The following is a 15,115-nucleotide window of genomic DNA, read 5'->3' as shown; positions in this document are numbered from 1 at the left end:
TAACTCAGAAAATAAGTAGCCTTCCTTTATACAAATAATATGTTTTATCATTTATGTAAAGGCTGAGAAAGAAATCAGGGAAACAACACTGTTCACAATAGCTACAGATTAACATGAAATATCTTGGTGTAACTCTAAAAAAGTAAAAAACCTGTATGACAAGAACTTCAATTCTCTAAAGAAAGAAATTGAAGAAAATATCAGAAAATGGAAAGATCTCCCATATTCATGTATTGGTAGGATTAGCAGAGTAAAAACAGCTATCTTACCAAAATCAATCTACAGATTTAATGCAATTACAATCAAAATTATAACACAATTCTTTACAGGTCTTGAAAGAGCAGTTTTCAACTTCAAATAGAAAAATTAAAAACCCAAGACAGAAGAAACAATCATGTACTATAAAAGAACTTCTGAAGGAATCACCATCTCTGATTTCAAAGTGTTTTACAGAGCAATAGTAATAAAAACTTCATGATACTGGCATAAAAACACACAGGTTGGCGTTTTGAATCAAATTAAAGACCACAAAATAAACACACACGCACACACACACTCACACAGACATACACACACACATACACATATCTCTAAGGACACTTGGTTTTAGACAAAGAAGTAATAACAGCAAGAAAATTGGAAAAAATGGTGCTGGTCTAACTGTATCTCTGTATATAGAAGGATGCTAATAGATAGATCTATATTCATAATAGATCCATATTTATCAGCTTGTGCAAAACTCACGTCCAAGTGGATCAGAGATATCAACATAAAACCAGATACACTAAATCCAGTAGAAGACAATGCCTTGAACTCATTAGTACATGAGACAACTTCTTGAATAAAACCACATAACAGCTTAGGCACTAAGACCATCAATTAATAAATAGCACTTCACGAAACTGAAAAGTTTCTGTAATGCAAAGAACACTGTCAATAGAACAAAATGAGAGCCTATAGATTGGGAAAGCATCTTCATTATTCCTGTATCTGACAGATGGCTAATATCCAAAATATATAAAGAACTTAAGAATTTAAACACTAAGAACCAAATGTCCCAATTAAAAATTGGAGTACATAGCATAACAGAATTCTCAGTGGAGAAATTTCTAATGGCTGAGAAACACTTGAAACGATGTTTAATGTCCTTAGTTATCAGGAAAATGTAAATAATACCAACTCTGAGATTCCATCTTATACCCTTCAGAATAACTAAGATCAAAATTTCAAGTGACAGCACATCCTGCTGAAGATGTGGAGCAAGGGAAACATTCCTCTATTGCTGGTAAGAGTGGAGACTTGTACCATTACTTTGGAAATCAATATGGCAGTTCTCAAAAAATTGGGAATAGTTCCATCTTAAGACTCAGTTATTTTGGTCATAGACCCAAAAGATGGTCCAGCATACCACAAGGACACTTGCTCAACTATATTCATAGGAGCTTATTTGTAATAGCCAGAAACTGGAAACAACTCAGATGTCCCTCAACTGAAACTTGGATACAAAAAATGTGGTGCATTTATGCAAAGGAATACTACTCAGCTATTAAAAACAAGGACTTCATGAAATTAGCAGACAATTAGAGGAACTAGAAAGTATTATTTTGAGTGAAATATCCCAGACCTAAAAGTACATGCATGTTATGTACCCGCTTAGACGTTAATATTAGCCATAAAATGCTGGATAGCCAAAGAAGCTAATACATAACAAGGATTGTTCAAGGGAGGTTGCTTAAATCTCACTCAAAAAGGAAGTAAAATAGACAAAGGAAGTTGATGAAGAGAAGGAACTATATGGAAGAGGGTGTGGGGACAGAAGTAGGAGTTGGGATTAGGTAGGGGGAAAGCAGGGATGGAGGTGAGAGGGATGCAAGAGAGGAGAGAAATCGATGTGGATTCAAATCACTGGAACAAATCACTGGAAAACTCAGACAGGGGAGGCTCCTTGGAACATGTGGTTTAGACCGTAGCTGAGATCTCTAGCATTAGGGAACCTAAGCCTGAAGTGGTAACCTCCTGGATCCAGGCAGGACTTCCAGTAAAGGAAGAGAGACACTATTCCAACCACAAAAATTTGACACATTTGTTTGCCTTGCCTACAAGATGTGCAGGAATGTACAAGATGGAGCAGAGATTGAAGGAATGGCCAGCTAATGACAGGCCCAAACTGGTACTTACCCAGTAGGAAAGACTCAACCTCTGACCCTATTAATAATAGTCTGTTATGCGTGCAGACAGGAGCCTGGCATAACTGTCATCTGAGAAGCTTCATCTAGAAACTGATGGAAATAGATGCAGAAACCCGCAGCAAAACCTTAGGCAGAGCTCCGGGTGTCTTGAGGAAGAGATTGAGTAAGAACTGAGTGAGCCAGAGGGTGAAGGACACCTCATGAAGACATACAGAACCAACTAACATAAGTCCATGGAGGGTCACAGAGACTGAACTACCAACGAATGAACATGCATGAAATGGAGATAGGCTCATTACACATAAATAGTAGATATGCAGCTAGGTCTTCATGTGGGTCCAGCATCAATTGGAGCAGGGACTGTCTCTGACTGTGGACACTGTAGCCTACCTTTAGATTCCTTTTCTCTAGATGGGCTGCTTTGTTTGCCCTCAGTGGGAGAGGATGTGCTTAGCCCTTATGCCACTTCAAGTGCCAGGTCAGATTGGTACCCAAAGGTAGCAGGGATGAGTCCCCTTCTCTGAGAAGAAAGGGAAAGGAAACTGGGAGAAGGGGTGTGGGATCACAGAACTGAGAGGACAGAACAGAGAGGGCTGCTATCAAGTTGTAAAGTGAATACATAAAGTTAATGACAAAAATGTATATGGACATTCATGGAGTACCGAAGTTTTATTATATTTAAAATGAAAAACTGAATATCTACTTCTGGTGAACTTAAAGTCATTTCCTTTTGAAAATATTATTTTCTCTTCCTTTTTTCCTTTCATTGACTAATGTTAGATGTGGGAGAATATTTTTCATTAACATATTGTAAAATGCAATAACAAATTAGTCAAACAAGAAAACAGTATACAAAAATATCTTTGGAAATGCAATTTCCCATGCACTTTAGGCAAGACACCAATTGCATTCAGATGATTCATTGGTTGTAGAGAATGATATTTGACCAATGCCAATTTTGCTTTCTGAAAAAATTAATTAAATATTGATTCTCTCTAACTGGAAACATGTTTATTTAGTTTAATGGTTTCAGAATTGTAGATGTTGAATTAGTTTCATTCTGGTGCCTGATGAAAGAGCATTTTCCCCTCAGCACCATCGACAGACAGAAAACATAGTCAGTGCTCCCCTTTCTCTTTCTGCTCTTTCACGTAACTGTCTTAATAACAGGCATATCCCTTTAAGCTGTAAGATAGGCAGTGAGAGAACTAAGGGGTTTGCTCAGTGGTAAGTGTGCTTGCTGGGTTGATACCCTGGCATCCACAGGCAAAGTTGGGGAATAGTGGTATGTGAGGCAAAAGTAAGGGGGACTATTGAGGCTTCCAGTCTACTAGGCTAGATACAGATTCAGTTAGAAATGCTATCTTAAAGGAGTAGAAAAATGATATTCTAGGAAATAAGTGGTTGCTTTCCTTTGATCTCTGAATATATATTCATAGGAGTATAAACCTGATCACACACATGTGTAGCACCATGCATTTATAAATAACTTATACAAGTAAAAGTAAAAGAAAAATAAAAAAATATAATGGTGTAAAAATGTAAATACAATTGTTCCATCAATACACTAACTATGGTGGCTAGTACAACACATTAATAGAAATTTACTAGGCTTAGTCATATCACTCTGAAATACAAGACCATTTTTAAAGGTACTAAAATAAGAGAAAAAATTTATATAAACCTGATGTCATATAAGAGATCAATTTTGCCTTCAATTATTTCATGTCTCAAATACCTAATATGTGATATAACATATAGATTTTTAGATAAATGTTATGCTCTGTAAATGAATTGTTTATAAAGGGATACACTGTACTTTTAGAAACAGACTTATTTATTTCTATTTTATGTGCAAATGTATGCACCATATACATACCTGGTGACTGGGGAGACCAAAAGAGAAATTATAGTTACAGATTGTTGTGATGCTGATAACAAAGAATCGTCGTCTGTAAGAACAGCAAGTGCTTTTAACTTTTGAGCCGTTTATCCGGTTCACAGGATAGTTTAAAACATGGAATGTGGCCAGAGGGCCTGTAATGAAAGTGACATTTTCAGCCTTGATGTCTCCACTGTGTACAAGCTTTGTCCCCTTTGATGTCCCTATCTGTGCTGACCCTTTGTCTTGGAAATTTCTGTCCTAGTTTTTCTATCAACAAGGTTTGCCTCTTTAAACATCCGTATAATGTCTATGAACGTCCTTCTAAGTTAGTGAGTTTTTTTATTTTTACGACGGAGCATAGACATTGCACCACATTTACTATGAATTTACTCTTTCTTTTCTGAAAGACATCACAGTTTAAATTCCACACAGCTCAAAGTTGTTCCTTTTTTTAAAATTAGGAATTATATCATATTATAAAAAACATAATGTTTATTCAAATGCAGATATTTATGGGAAAAATTTAACATAAATATCCCTTAATGATTTCTGCTTATTTCAAAGCTAGACACACACTTTTTCTTGCCTTTGATTTCACAGTGTATTTTTCTCTTTTCTAAGACATAGACTATTTAATTTTCTGAGTGTGCCTGTCTGTGGGGTGTGCCCACTTACTTACATATGTGAGTAATACTATGAATAGGAGTGTTTAATGAGGTTTCCACAATGTGATAGAAGTTTTTAGATCTTTTTGAATGGTAGAGTTCATTACCACTTTATGTGCTCAGAATTCTATATAACTGACAATAAGCACTCATTAGGATTACTCTGTTTCATACCTAGACACATAATCAACTCTCTGAGAGCTCCAGTTACCATACTCACTCACTGGTACCCTGTCCTGTAGAGCTAGATCAGTGTCCCTGCTAGCTGATTATTCCTTCCTTTGCCTCTGACCTTTTGAATCAGATGCTCAAGGGTACAAATATTTTTGCGTTTATGTATCATATATTCCTCCATAAATTACTTTTATATATGAAAATTATATTTTAACACTAGAATCACACCATGCTGCTCTTATGTGTTTGTGGATTTACACTATTGTATTGTATTACATATAATTATATTATAAATTAAATTATAAAATTATGATATGAAAATTAATAAATTATGTTATTGTTGATAACATTTTCATCTGGCCACAAATTAAAATGAGACCAAATGGAAATAACATGTATAAAACAATAATACATAAGGCTTTGATTTTAGGGATCTTAGTACATGATTGTCTTAGGTTAGTCATATTCCTGTATAGAATTCAGTGCCAAGCATTTTGTCTCACATGAGCTCGTGTCAAATATTTTGCATTAGCTTTTTAAAAACTAAAATATAATTTTATCATTCTTCCTCACCCCTTTCTTCTTTCCAATCTCTTCTCATTCCTGCTTAACCATGCCTCTTTATCACATATATATGCTTATAACATATATTGTATGTTTCAGTATATCAGTATCTTAATATTAGTTTCAAAATGTTACTTGCAAGCATACAATTTCAAGACTTCTTATTGAATAAGCAATTAGAAAGTCTCATTCCTGAGGGGAAATATTTTTTCAAATGTCATATTTCCTTAGTTGCTCCATGACATTTCTGTCGTCTTTAGCATGAGTATTGGTGTTTCACGTCCTCAGGACTTTTATTGGGTAGCCATATTGTTGGGGTTTCATAAATGAATCTTCTCTGCTATTTCTAGGAGATACAATTTAATTTCATCAAATAAACTTCTTTTTGCAACACAAGAAAGCATTAGAGAAAGTCACCTTGTGTTAAAAATACAGAGAAGACTATTGTGGAGTTTCCAGCTCCAACTCATATATCTATAACTCCTGCACTTAATGTTTAGGGAACATACTGGAAGAGGAGGTACAATGAAGTGGGTTTGGCCTTGTGCTGCTTGTATTATAATGTTAATTTTGGTTCCCAAAACCACTAACCCAGTGTCTTTTTCAGCAAGTAAGACACTGAGAGGTGAAGAAATCTGACCCTAGTTAGTTCTGTTTAATAAATAAAGAAGTAGCAGCCAAAGTCTAAGCAAGGTAGAAATAGGTGGGACTTTTAGGATTCCTGGGTTTGGGACAGCAAGGAAGGGGAAAGATCTTGCCATGGGTGGGAGAAAGGAAAGGAGAGGGGTGATGCCAGGACTGAGAAGAGTGGAGGACAGGGAGGCAGAACCAACATGTGAAGGAGCCAGGAGAGTTCGGTCCAGGCCACCCAAGGTAGAATATAGATTTTAGTAAATAATAACTCAGGATTTTTAGTGGGAGGTGGATTAACCACATGGATGTTAGGAAGTGGTCCAGCTATTGTGTGTTTAAGGTATTTCAAAAGATAAAGTCTGTGTGAATGTCTTTCATTTAGGAACATTAAGCATTGAGGCAGGTAGCAAACCTGCTGAATGGACTTATATACAAAAAATTATTGCTAATAGTAGAATGATGGAAAGGGCCAGGGGACCAGGAAACTTTATTAATATTCAAAATACTAAGCAGAATAACTGATTCTTCCAGTGAAACTTACGCTTTTAGCCTACAGATCTTCACCAGGGATAATTATCAATTGGGAATTCTATTGATCATTTAAGATTTAGCCAGTGTACAATGAATGGATAAAACATGTATTATCTGTGTACATTCCTCAAAGATTTTAATTGCCTGCTTTGTTATGAGAAAAGTCATTTAAATATATAAATTAATTAACAGTCATGTAATCTAGTTTTTTTTTAGCCATTTTCAGGGTGTTACTGTATTTAAGTTTAGGCTTCCATGAAGCAGAAATATGTAAAACAAAATGAAAAGACAGCGTATCCTTTGTTCAAAGGTGTGAAAACATGGACTTTTAATTACATCATCTCAGATTATATGAGCAGCGGTCTACACTGACATTTTAATGAGTCTTTCCATGTTTTCTCCATCTTTTCACTTCTGTCAGCTCAATCCAAAGATAAAAGCCCTATTGAGTACTCAAATGTTTAAAACAATTTGATTGATTTCATGAAAGTGTAGAGAGTCAATTTAGCAAAATTTAAATCTATTCCTGTGAAAATATTCTTGGTGCCATTTGGATGAATTTCCTTTAAGTTTTACTATAAGATTTTATTTCTTCACATTGGTCCAGGTAAAGAATTTTACAATAGATTCTTCAGAACAAGATGTTTCATGCACTGAAGTTACGATGGACTCTATCCATACCAGAGTCAAAATAGTTTGAGTAAGAAAGAAGAGGGGAAAAATAATTATCCCTAATCTGCCTAAATATATTAAGCTTTCCATGACTTCTTCAGTGAGTATGACGATTATAAATTTTTCATAGGTTTTGCTAGGATAGGTCATCTCTATAGACATTTTTGTAGATAATTCGCAACATATTTACTAGCCAATAGTAATTGAAGTCCATGGTATCATCTGAGAGTGCAAAGATGAACGATGTCCTTAAAAACCTTTTCTAGGATTTTGATCTTTTTCACAGATTTCTCCCCTTATGAGTGTTTTAAATATAATTTTAATTCATTTAGAGTTACCAGTGAGGGTATTTGGCATAACTTTATGTCTAACTCAATTGATTATTTGTTAGTCAGTGAATTAGGAATTGATTGGATTTGAGTAGACAACCACACAATAATTTAATCATACCAACAAATAGGCGGGATCTCAGAGTGATGGTCTTAACTTGATCACATGATTTCTGGTATGTCTATATAAATGTCTTGACCAACTGTGGGAAAAAAATGCTCGACAGAGTCCAGGGGTCAGCGGAGTCATTGAGGCTTTCAATGCCAGTGGATCCCACAAACACAAGAAAGTCCAATGTTCCAAAGGCTGGAAGCTTTGGCAAAGACAGGTCCCAATGATACAAGAAGTCCGTGGATTTTCAAAGATTTTTATTGCCATGGTGTGGTAGTTGGATCTGGATGTACACCCCCCAGTTAAGCCAGGAGAGAGTTGGCTTAAATAGGGAAGGGGGAAGGAGGGCTGGGAAAAGAACTAACTTAATTGAGCTATGCCCCTTGGCCTTTAGGTACTCATGAATATGGAAATCTCTTGAGGCTGAAGCCTGTTAGTCACGCCCTCTACCTGTAGGTGTGGATGGTGACACAAACCTCTCTGGGAGGAGCTACTCTGAGCCAAACACGTCTACAAGGTGCAGGTTAATGGAGATATGACCGCTTGTAGAAGCCGGGATTCTGGGGGCACGGCCAAACACCTGCTGTTTCTCCAATGGGAGTCGGGGTTCAAAGGCCTATGGCCACCCAAGAATCAAGACATACTTCCACACCCCGACAACTAACCAATAACATTTTGATAACCTTATTCTAACAATTAAAGACAGGAGTAGACTCAAGTAGATTTGAGACATCATTATGTGGTACATATTTCTATTTCTTATATTTATAAAGTTTGAAAGATACAAGGGATATTTCAAGGAAAGCAAGGGAGTAGAGAGACAAGAAGTCTGTGTATGGCTTTTCTCTTTATAAGGATGACACTCACTAAACCCCAAATAAGACCAGAAGTCAAGTGTTTAATAGTGCAGGTATTCTTATACATCTGTGCATCTAATTTTGAAGGCAACCTTATGCTTGAAAAGTTTATTGTGTACTTATATTGATTCATAATATTTGAGTGTGATGAATTATGATGTGATGAACTATGTATACAGAATGCATTGTCCGTAAGTCTACTAAAGTATCTTCTAAATTAATGTGAGATACAAAGGATATTGTCAGATGAGAGAGAGTAATCTAGCTAAGTGAAGAGCTACCGTGAAGTATGCATTGACTTTCATGATTTGGATATGAAGTGCTCTCTTCAAAGTGCTTACAGGTTGAAAGGTTGATCTCTAAAGCTATTGAGAGGGGACTGTTCATGAGAATGTTATCATTTTTTTGTTAATAGTTGAAGGACTTTAGGAGTAGACCCTGCTTTAAAGAAGGTCAAAAGAAATGCCACTTATAAAGGAGGATCTTCTCTTCAGACTTTTCCCCTCTCCTATACTTTCCTTTTACGATTTCCTTTTTTTCTTTCTTCCCTCACTCCATTTCCTTTACCTATCTTTCTTATTGGCCATTATGAGGCAAGCCACTTTCTCTGCCACATAATTTTAAGACCATGATTTTCTGAATCAAACTGAAAGAGTAAATCTAAATCGTTGAACTAAAGTAAGCATTACTTCCTTTAAATAGTTTTTTTTTTCAGGAATGTGTCCCAGTGACATGAAAATAAGGAGCTTTCATCCCTTTAGCTTGACTTGGATATTTACTTACAGACAAATGTACCTGCTTATAAATGTTTTATATGTGAGTGGTTATGAGAGAACTCAAAGTAAGGATATTTTGTTGTCCTGACTTAATTCACACACAGCCCTTATGCATGGAATAGAGGCTTGTCATATGATGTAAAGATAGTCTAAAATGTAGAGCAGAGAAAAGAATAGAATATTTCTCTAGCCAAAAATTCCAAATTCACATTTTTGCTACTGCTTTGCTATTTTACTTTGAAGGATTTGAATTGGGCTTGCAGTTCACAACATCTGTGATTGGTCCACCTCCCTCTGGATCATAATTTAGATTCTGCGAACTTGCATTAGGTGTGTGTGTGGGGGGGGGTATGTGAGTGTGTGGCTGTATATGTGCTATTTTCATTGTTAGAGATCTCAAGTTGCAAGATATGTAGTTATGTCACAGTAATAGTCATATTATGGCTCTATTCTTAGAGTTGCTGTATATATTCATGTGGTTCCAATATTACTTGACTTTTCAGTCATGCCTCTTTTTAGACCCCTGTGTCATATAATGAATACAGAGACAGTCTAGCTTCTTCTTACCCAGCCTTCTCATTTCCACAGGAACATAAACATGACACTTCCTTAACTTATGATAGTTCATTTGAAAATAGTACAGATGCAATAGAACATCTTTTAAAGACTGTTTGTTTTAATTTTAGCTTTTGTTTTTTGGATAGGATTTTTTTTTGTGTGTAGTTTTGGCCATCCTGGAACTCACTTTGTAGACCAGGCTGGATACAAATTCAGAGATTCATCTGCCATTGCCTCCCTAGTACAAGGCTTAAAGGCCTGGGCCGTCACTGCCAGGTAAGACAGAGTTATAAAACTTTCATTTTGATTATTCTCCTCAAAATAGTGAGACACAGTATAATACTCCCTTGTGTTACAGGCTACCCAATGCTGAAGCTCCTAGCCACCTACATGATCTCAAGGCTCAGGAATGACTGTTTGTACTGTCCTGTTACTAAGCTATGTTGTTTGCTAGGATAGGTAGAGCCAATATATTTTATAGCTATAATATAATGAGTTTACCAAAAAGGAAGATTAGTGTAAGTTGAAAGTTGAAAGACATGTATTTATAATCATTCATTTCTTACTTCCTATATTACATAACTAAATAAATTACTTTATATATTAATTTTAAGATATATTAATATATCTTTGTAATATGTTAGTAGACATGCCATTTTATTTATTTATTTATTTATTTATTTATTTATTTATTTATTTATTTATTTATTTTTTACTTAAGCAGTCTTTAATGAAAGCCGTGCATGAGATGTCTCTACTCCTGCATCTTCTCATTCGTTTCTTCTTTGTATTTGCCCTTCTCCTTTCCTACTTGCCGGGACTTGGCTTTCCTCTCCAGGATCTTCTTGCGGTCCTTGTCCAGCTTTAGCCTGGTGATAACTACCTTTCTGGGGTGGATACCCACATGCACAGTTGTGCCGTTAGCCTTCTCTCGCTGGACTCGCTCAATGTAGATGGCGTATTTCTTCCTGTACACTTGGACCACTTTGCCAATCTGCTGGCCTTTGTAGTGTCCTCGAACAACCTGAACTTCATCATCCTTTCGAATGGGCATAGACTGAACATTGTACTTCTGTCTCAGTTCTTTGGAAAGAGGGGAAGACATGATCTTCCTCTGAATGTGAGAAGGTGCATTGAAATGCCGTTTCCGGTTCTTGCTTCGGTCAGAAGTCACGAAGGGATTGAAGTTCATTTTGGCGGCTGTGATCCACCGATGGCCGCAAAAGGAAAGAGGCCATATTATTTATGAAGAAAAATGGCAGGAACTTAGATTTCCTGACACTCAAGTTCTACCTACAAGTCACTGTCCTTCACTCTCAAAGTAATTTAAATAAATGAACAAAGGTCCAAAGTTAGTATTATATACTAGATATAAATTACATTGTACCCTAAATATAAGTGTGAAGCACAAGGTATTAAGACTACTTGATAGGTTTCTCAATGTTGGCTACAGATTAAAATAACAAGAAATGAGGTTTTCTTTATACTCATTTTTGAGCTCCAATACATATAAATTATGATTCAATTGTACTATATAGATTTAAAACACTTATACTGACTGTTGGAGGTCAAATAACTAGACGCAAAGTCAGAACTGAAATTCATATTTGCTTTTACATTCTAAAACACATTTTATTTGTCACTAGGAGACAGACTTCCCTTCTCATTGTCCAATCTAAAAGTCCTTGACTTTAACTTGGATTTGAAAAATAGCAATATAACTGATATATTTTACATGTTAGTTTTGACTGTCAACTTATTTGTCTTGAAAAATAACTAGGCAATTAGGAATGCAGGGGTCTGTGTCTGTCTGTGAAGGTATTTTTTTGGGGGGGATTTTCTAAGAAAAAGGGGAGAGATGGTCAATGCAAACTTGCCAGGCTGACAGAATCCAAAATGACCTGGGAGATATGCATCTGTGCATACCAGAGGGAAATTCTATTATTTTAATTTATGTAAGAAGAACCATCTTGATTGTTTGTATTGGCAGTCCTTGAGCATCCCTAGACTGTATAAAATATAGAAATTGAGCTTAACAATAATGTTCTTCTCTCTCGGTTTCCTGAGTACAATATGGCCAACTCCATCAAACTCTTGCTACTATGACTTCCCTGAAAAAAAAATAATTGAAATTGGTAGACAAAAGCTACAACACACACACACATACACACACACACACACACACACACACACACACACACACACACAGATACTACTCTGTTCTGCTCTAAGTTGTTCAGTGAAAGTAATTATTGCAGAAATGGGAATAGAACCTCCAGTGGATAACCTGTCCTGTATATGAACCACACACTTATATGGATTGGGGTTGTATGTGACATTGAAACTATTATTAAAATAAATCACTTACCCCTAAATTGTTTCCTTTTTTATATCACTAAAGAGACAAAAAACCTCACTAAGTAATTTTTCTGTATGCCTTTTTTGTATAAATAATTTTTCATTTGAATAATATGAAACCTACTCAAATTATGATATTTTTAGGTGAAATGTTCTTTTTGTAATCCATAGAATATAGTGATAAAATGTTAGCTCTTTATGTTTCAGGACCAGTACAGAAAACATGCAGAACCATGATGATGACACTATAGAGTAAGCAGTGAGGATGGAACTGAAATATTTAAAAGCTATTTTCTAAAAAAATTAAGTATATTAAAAATAATTTTTACTTAGACAAATATTTGTAGCCATTCTGAGTAAATAAATATTTATAGTAAAAGTAAAAATTGCTATATTAGCTAGAATAAAATATAGGAACAAAGTTATCAAACAGTATAAGGAAGGAGTCACTTCTTCGGGCTTTTTATCTCCCTCTCTTTTTTTATTGTGTATTCCACACATAAAAGTATACACCTTATATTTATTCTACTTATAAAATGAAAACAGTATTGTTCAGCAATTACATTTTTCAGATAAACTGGGTCATAGTTATTAAAATATTCAGGATAATTTCATTTATCTTAAGCATGAAAGTATGTCAGTTCTTGAACAGAAAAATTTCTCACTTTATCACCATTATTTGGTTCATTTAGACTATATCTATGTTTTTAAAATTCTCTACCTGGGAATTCATCTTATATGTAGACACGAAACCCAGACACTATTGCTATTCCAAGGAATACTTGCTGACAGGAACCTGATATAGCTGTCTCCTGACAGGCTCTGTCAGAGCCTGACCAATACAGATGTGGAAGCTCATAGCCAACCATTGAATTGAGCATGGGTATCCAAATGGAAGAGTTAGGGGAAAGACTGAGGGAGCTGAAAGGATTTGCAACCCCATAGGAAGAATAATAATAACTAACCTGAACACCCCCCCCCCAGAGCTCCCAGGGACTAAACCACCAACCAAAGAGTACACATGAAAGGACTCATGGCTCCAGCTGCATATGTAGCAGAGGATGGCTGTATCTGGCATCAGTGGGAAGGGAGGACCTTGGTCCTATGAAGGCTTGATGCTCAAGTGCTGGGGAATGCTAGGGCGATGAGGTTAGGGTTGGGTGGGTAGGTTGGGGAGCACCATCATAGAAGCAGAGGGAGGGAAACAGGATAGGAGGATAACATTTGAAACGTAAATAAATAAAATCACAAATTAAAAAAAAATTTCTAATAGCTTCTAGTTCTTGGTTCATGAATCTCATCATATTACCTTACAATTATCTCATACTGTAGCCCAAGCTGACCTTTATTTTTGCCTACAGCATGTGCAAGTCTTTTACTCTTATTAATTAGCTTTCATGTGCTGAGACTACAGGTGCATACCACCACAGAACCCACTGCTTCCTTTAACACAGACAAAAGTCATGTTGCCAGTTAACTTCTGGATTAACTCATGGATTTATAGTGTCTTGAGAAATACTGTATTCTATAGTTAAGCTTAGAGTTAGTAGTTGTTGACTGATACTTCATGTCCAGTCTAGGAAGACAAATGCATCTTGGAGAGCAAGCTAGCTGAATGATACTTTGGCTCCAGGATTACAGACTGGATAGAGTGATTAGTCTATTAAATAGACTGCATTAACCCAGTCTGCTTCCCCTTTAAACATAGCCAGACCACAGTTAAATATGAGACTTTCCCAAAGCCACACTAATGAATAGAGTGAACATATGTTTCTGACAGCTAGAGTTTTACCGTTGTTATTTTTGTTAGACTAATTTCTCTGGAGATTTCTGATCATGCAGAGCTTCCAACTAGCAGTAGGCACTTGATAGCATGTGTACCCCTTAACTGAAAGTTCCATTGGCCAATCTGAATCTGATTCTTCATATTTACTCAACTGCTCAACACATTATATATATATATATATGTGTGTGTGTGTGTGTGTGTGTGTGTGTGTACTTTTACTTCAGTCTTCTATGTTTAGATAATCCTTATTCATTTTTCTCCTTGATGGAACTATTAAACATTTACTTAATACAAAACCCACACTGAATAGTTGTCTGAATTTTGGTTTCTATCCTTCCACAAAAGTCTTACTCTACCACTTTTTCTATTAACTTTGAAATATTGAAAAATTCTCCTGGATGATCAAACCATACATGCGTATATGAAACAGAAAGAAAATGATTTGAATAATCAAATAAGTTTGTAAAACCTTAGACTATACCTTCCTTGTGTAGATTGTATGGGAGGCATTTTCTGTAATCATCTGAAACACGTTATGCATTCTGGAAGTTTCAGTACATTCTTGACCATGTCCTCTACTCCTCCAAGAGCATAAAATTGATTGATCAGTTGTCTGATTGCCAATTCAAGAATTTACTATGTGAGGTAGACCAGACAAGCCTGTTTGGGAGTTTTTTTTGCAATATTGCATATTTCTCACTATGCAATTTAAAATCGGATTCAGTGAGCTTTTCAACACTAAAGGCAATGCATAGCCCTCAGTTAAATGACTCCTCATTATGGTCTTCCCCTGTGACTTCCTTTAGTTTTCCTGCATTCAGTGCTTCTTATAATGTATTTGCAATTAAAATTCCCTCTCTGTGTATTTAAAATTGCATTATACTTGGTTGGATTTTTTATTATTGCTTTTCAGTTTGCAAACATTACTCAGAATATGCAATAGAAAGAGGAAGTCACTCTATGTTTACTCACATTTTTACTTTCAAAGTTCTTTTTTTCCTTAAAATGTTCCACCATCCCTCTCTT

General features: G+C 35.7%; 1 protein-coding gene across 1 annotated transcript; it reads right to left on the bottom strand.

Moving 5' to 3' along the window:
• Positions 1 to 10,670: 10,670 nt before the first annotated feature.
• On the bottom strand, positions 10,671 to 11,137 carry LOC114616945 (60S ribosomal protein L26-like). Its single transcript, XM_028762474.1, has one exon. It carries the CDS (start codon positions 11,135 to 11,137, stop codon positions 10,700 to 10,702), a length of 438 nt encoding a protein of 145 aa, XP_028618307.1. The 3' UTR covers positions 10,671 to 10,699.
• Positions 11,138 to 15,115: the final 3,978 nt, after the last annotated feature.

Source organism: Grammomys surdaster, unplaced genomic scaffold, assembly GCF_004785775.1.
Source record: "Grammomys surdaster isolate TR1022 unplaced genomic scaffold, NIH_TR_1.0 133, whole genome shotgun sequence".
In the NCBI taxonomy this organism is placed as follows: domain Eukaryota; kingdom Metazoa; phylum Chordata; class Mammalia; order Rodentia; family Muridae; genus Grammomys; species Grammomys surdaster.
This window is presented reverse-complemented; position numbering and strand designations above follow the sequence as displayed.

Bases quoted from the DNA above. Each gene is read 5' to 3' on its own strand.
- LOC114616945 (XM_028762474.1), bottom strand. From the start codon at position 11,137: ATGAACTTCAATCCCTTCGTGACTTCTGACCGAAGCAAGAACCGGAAA.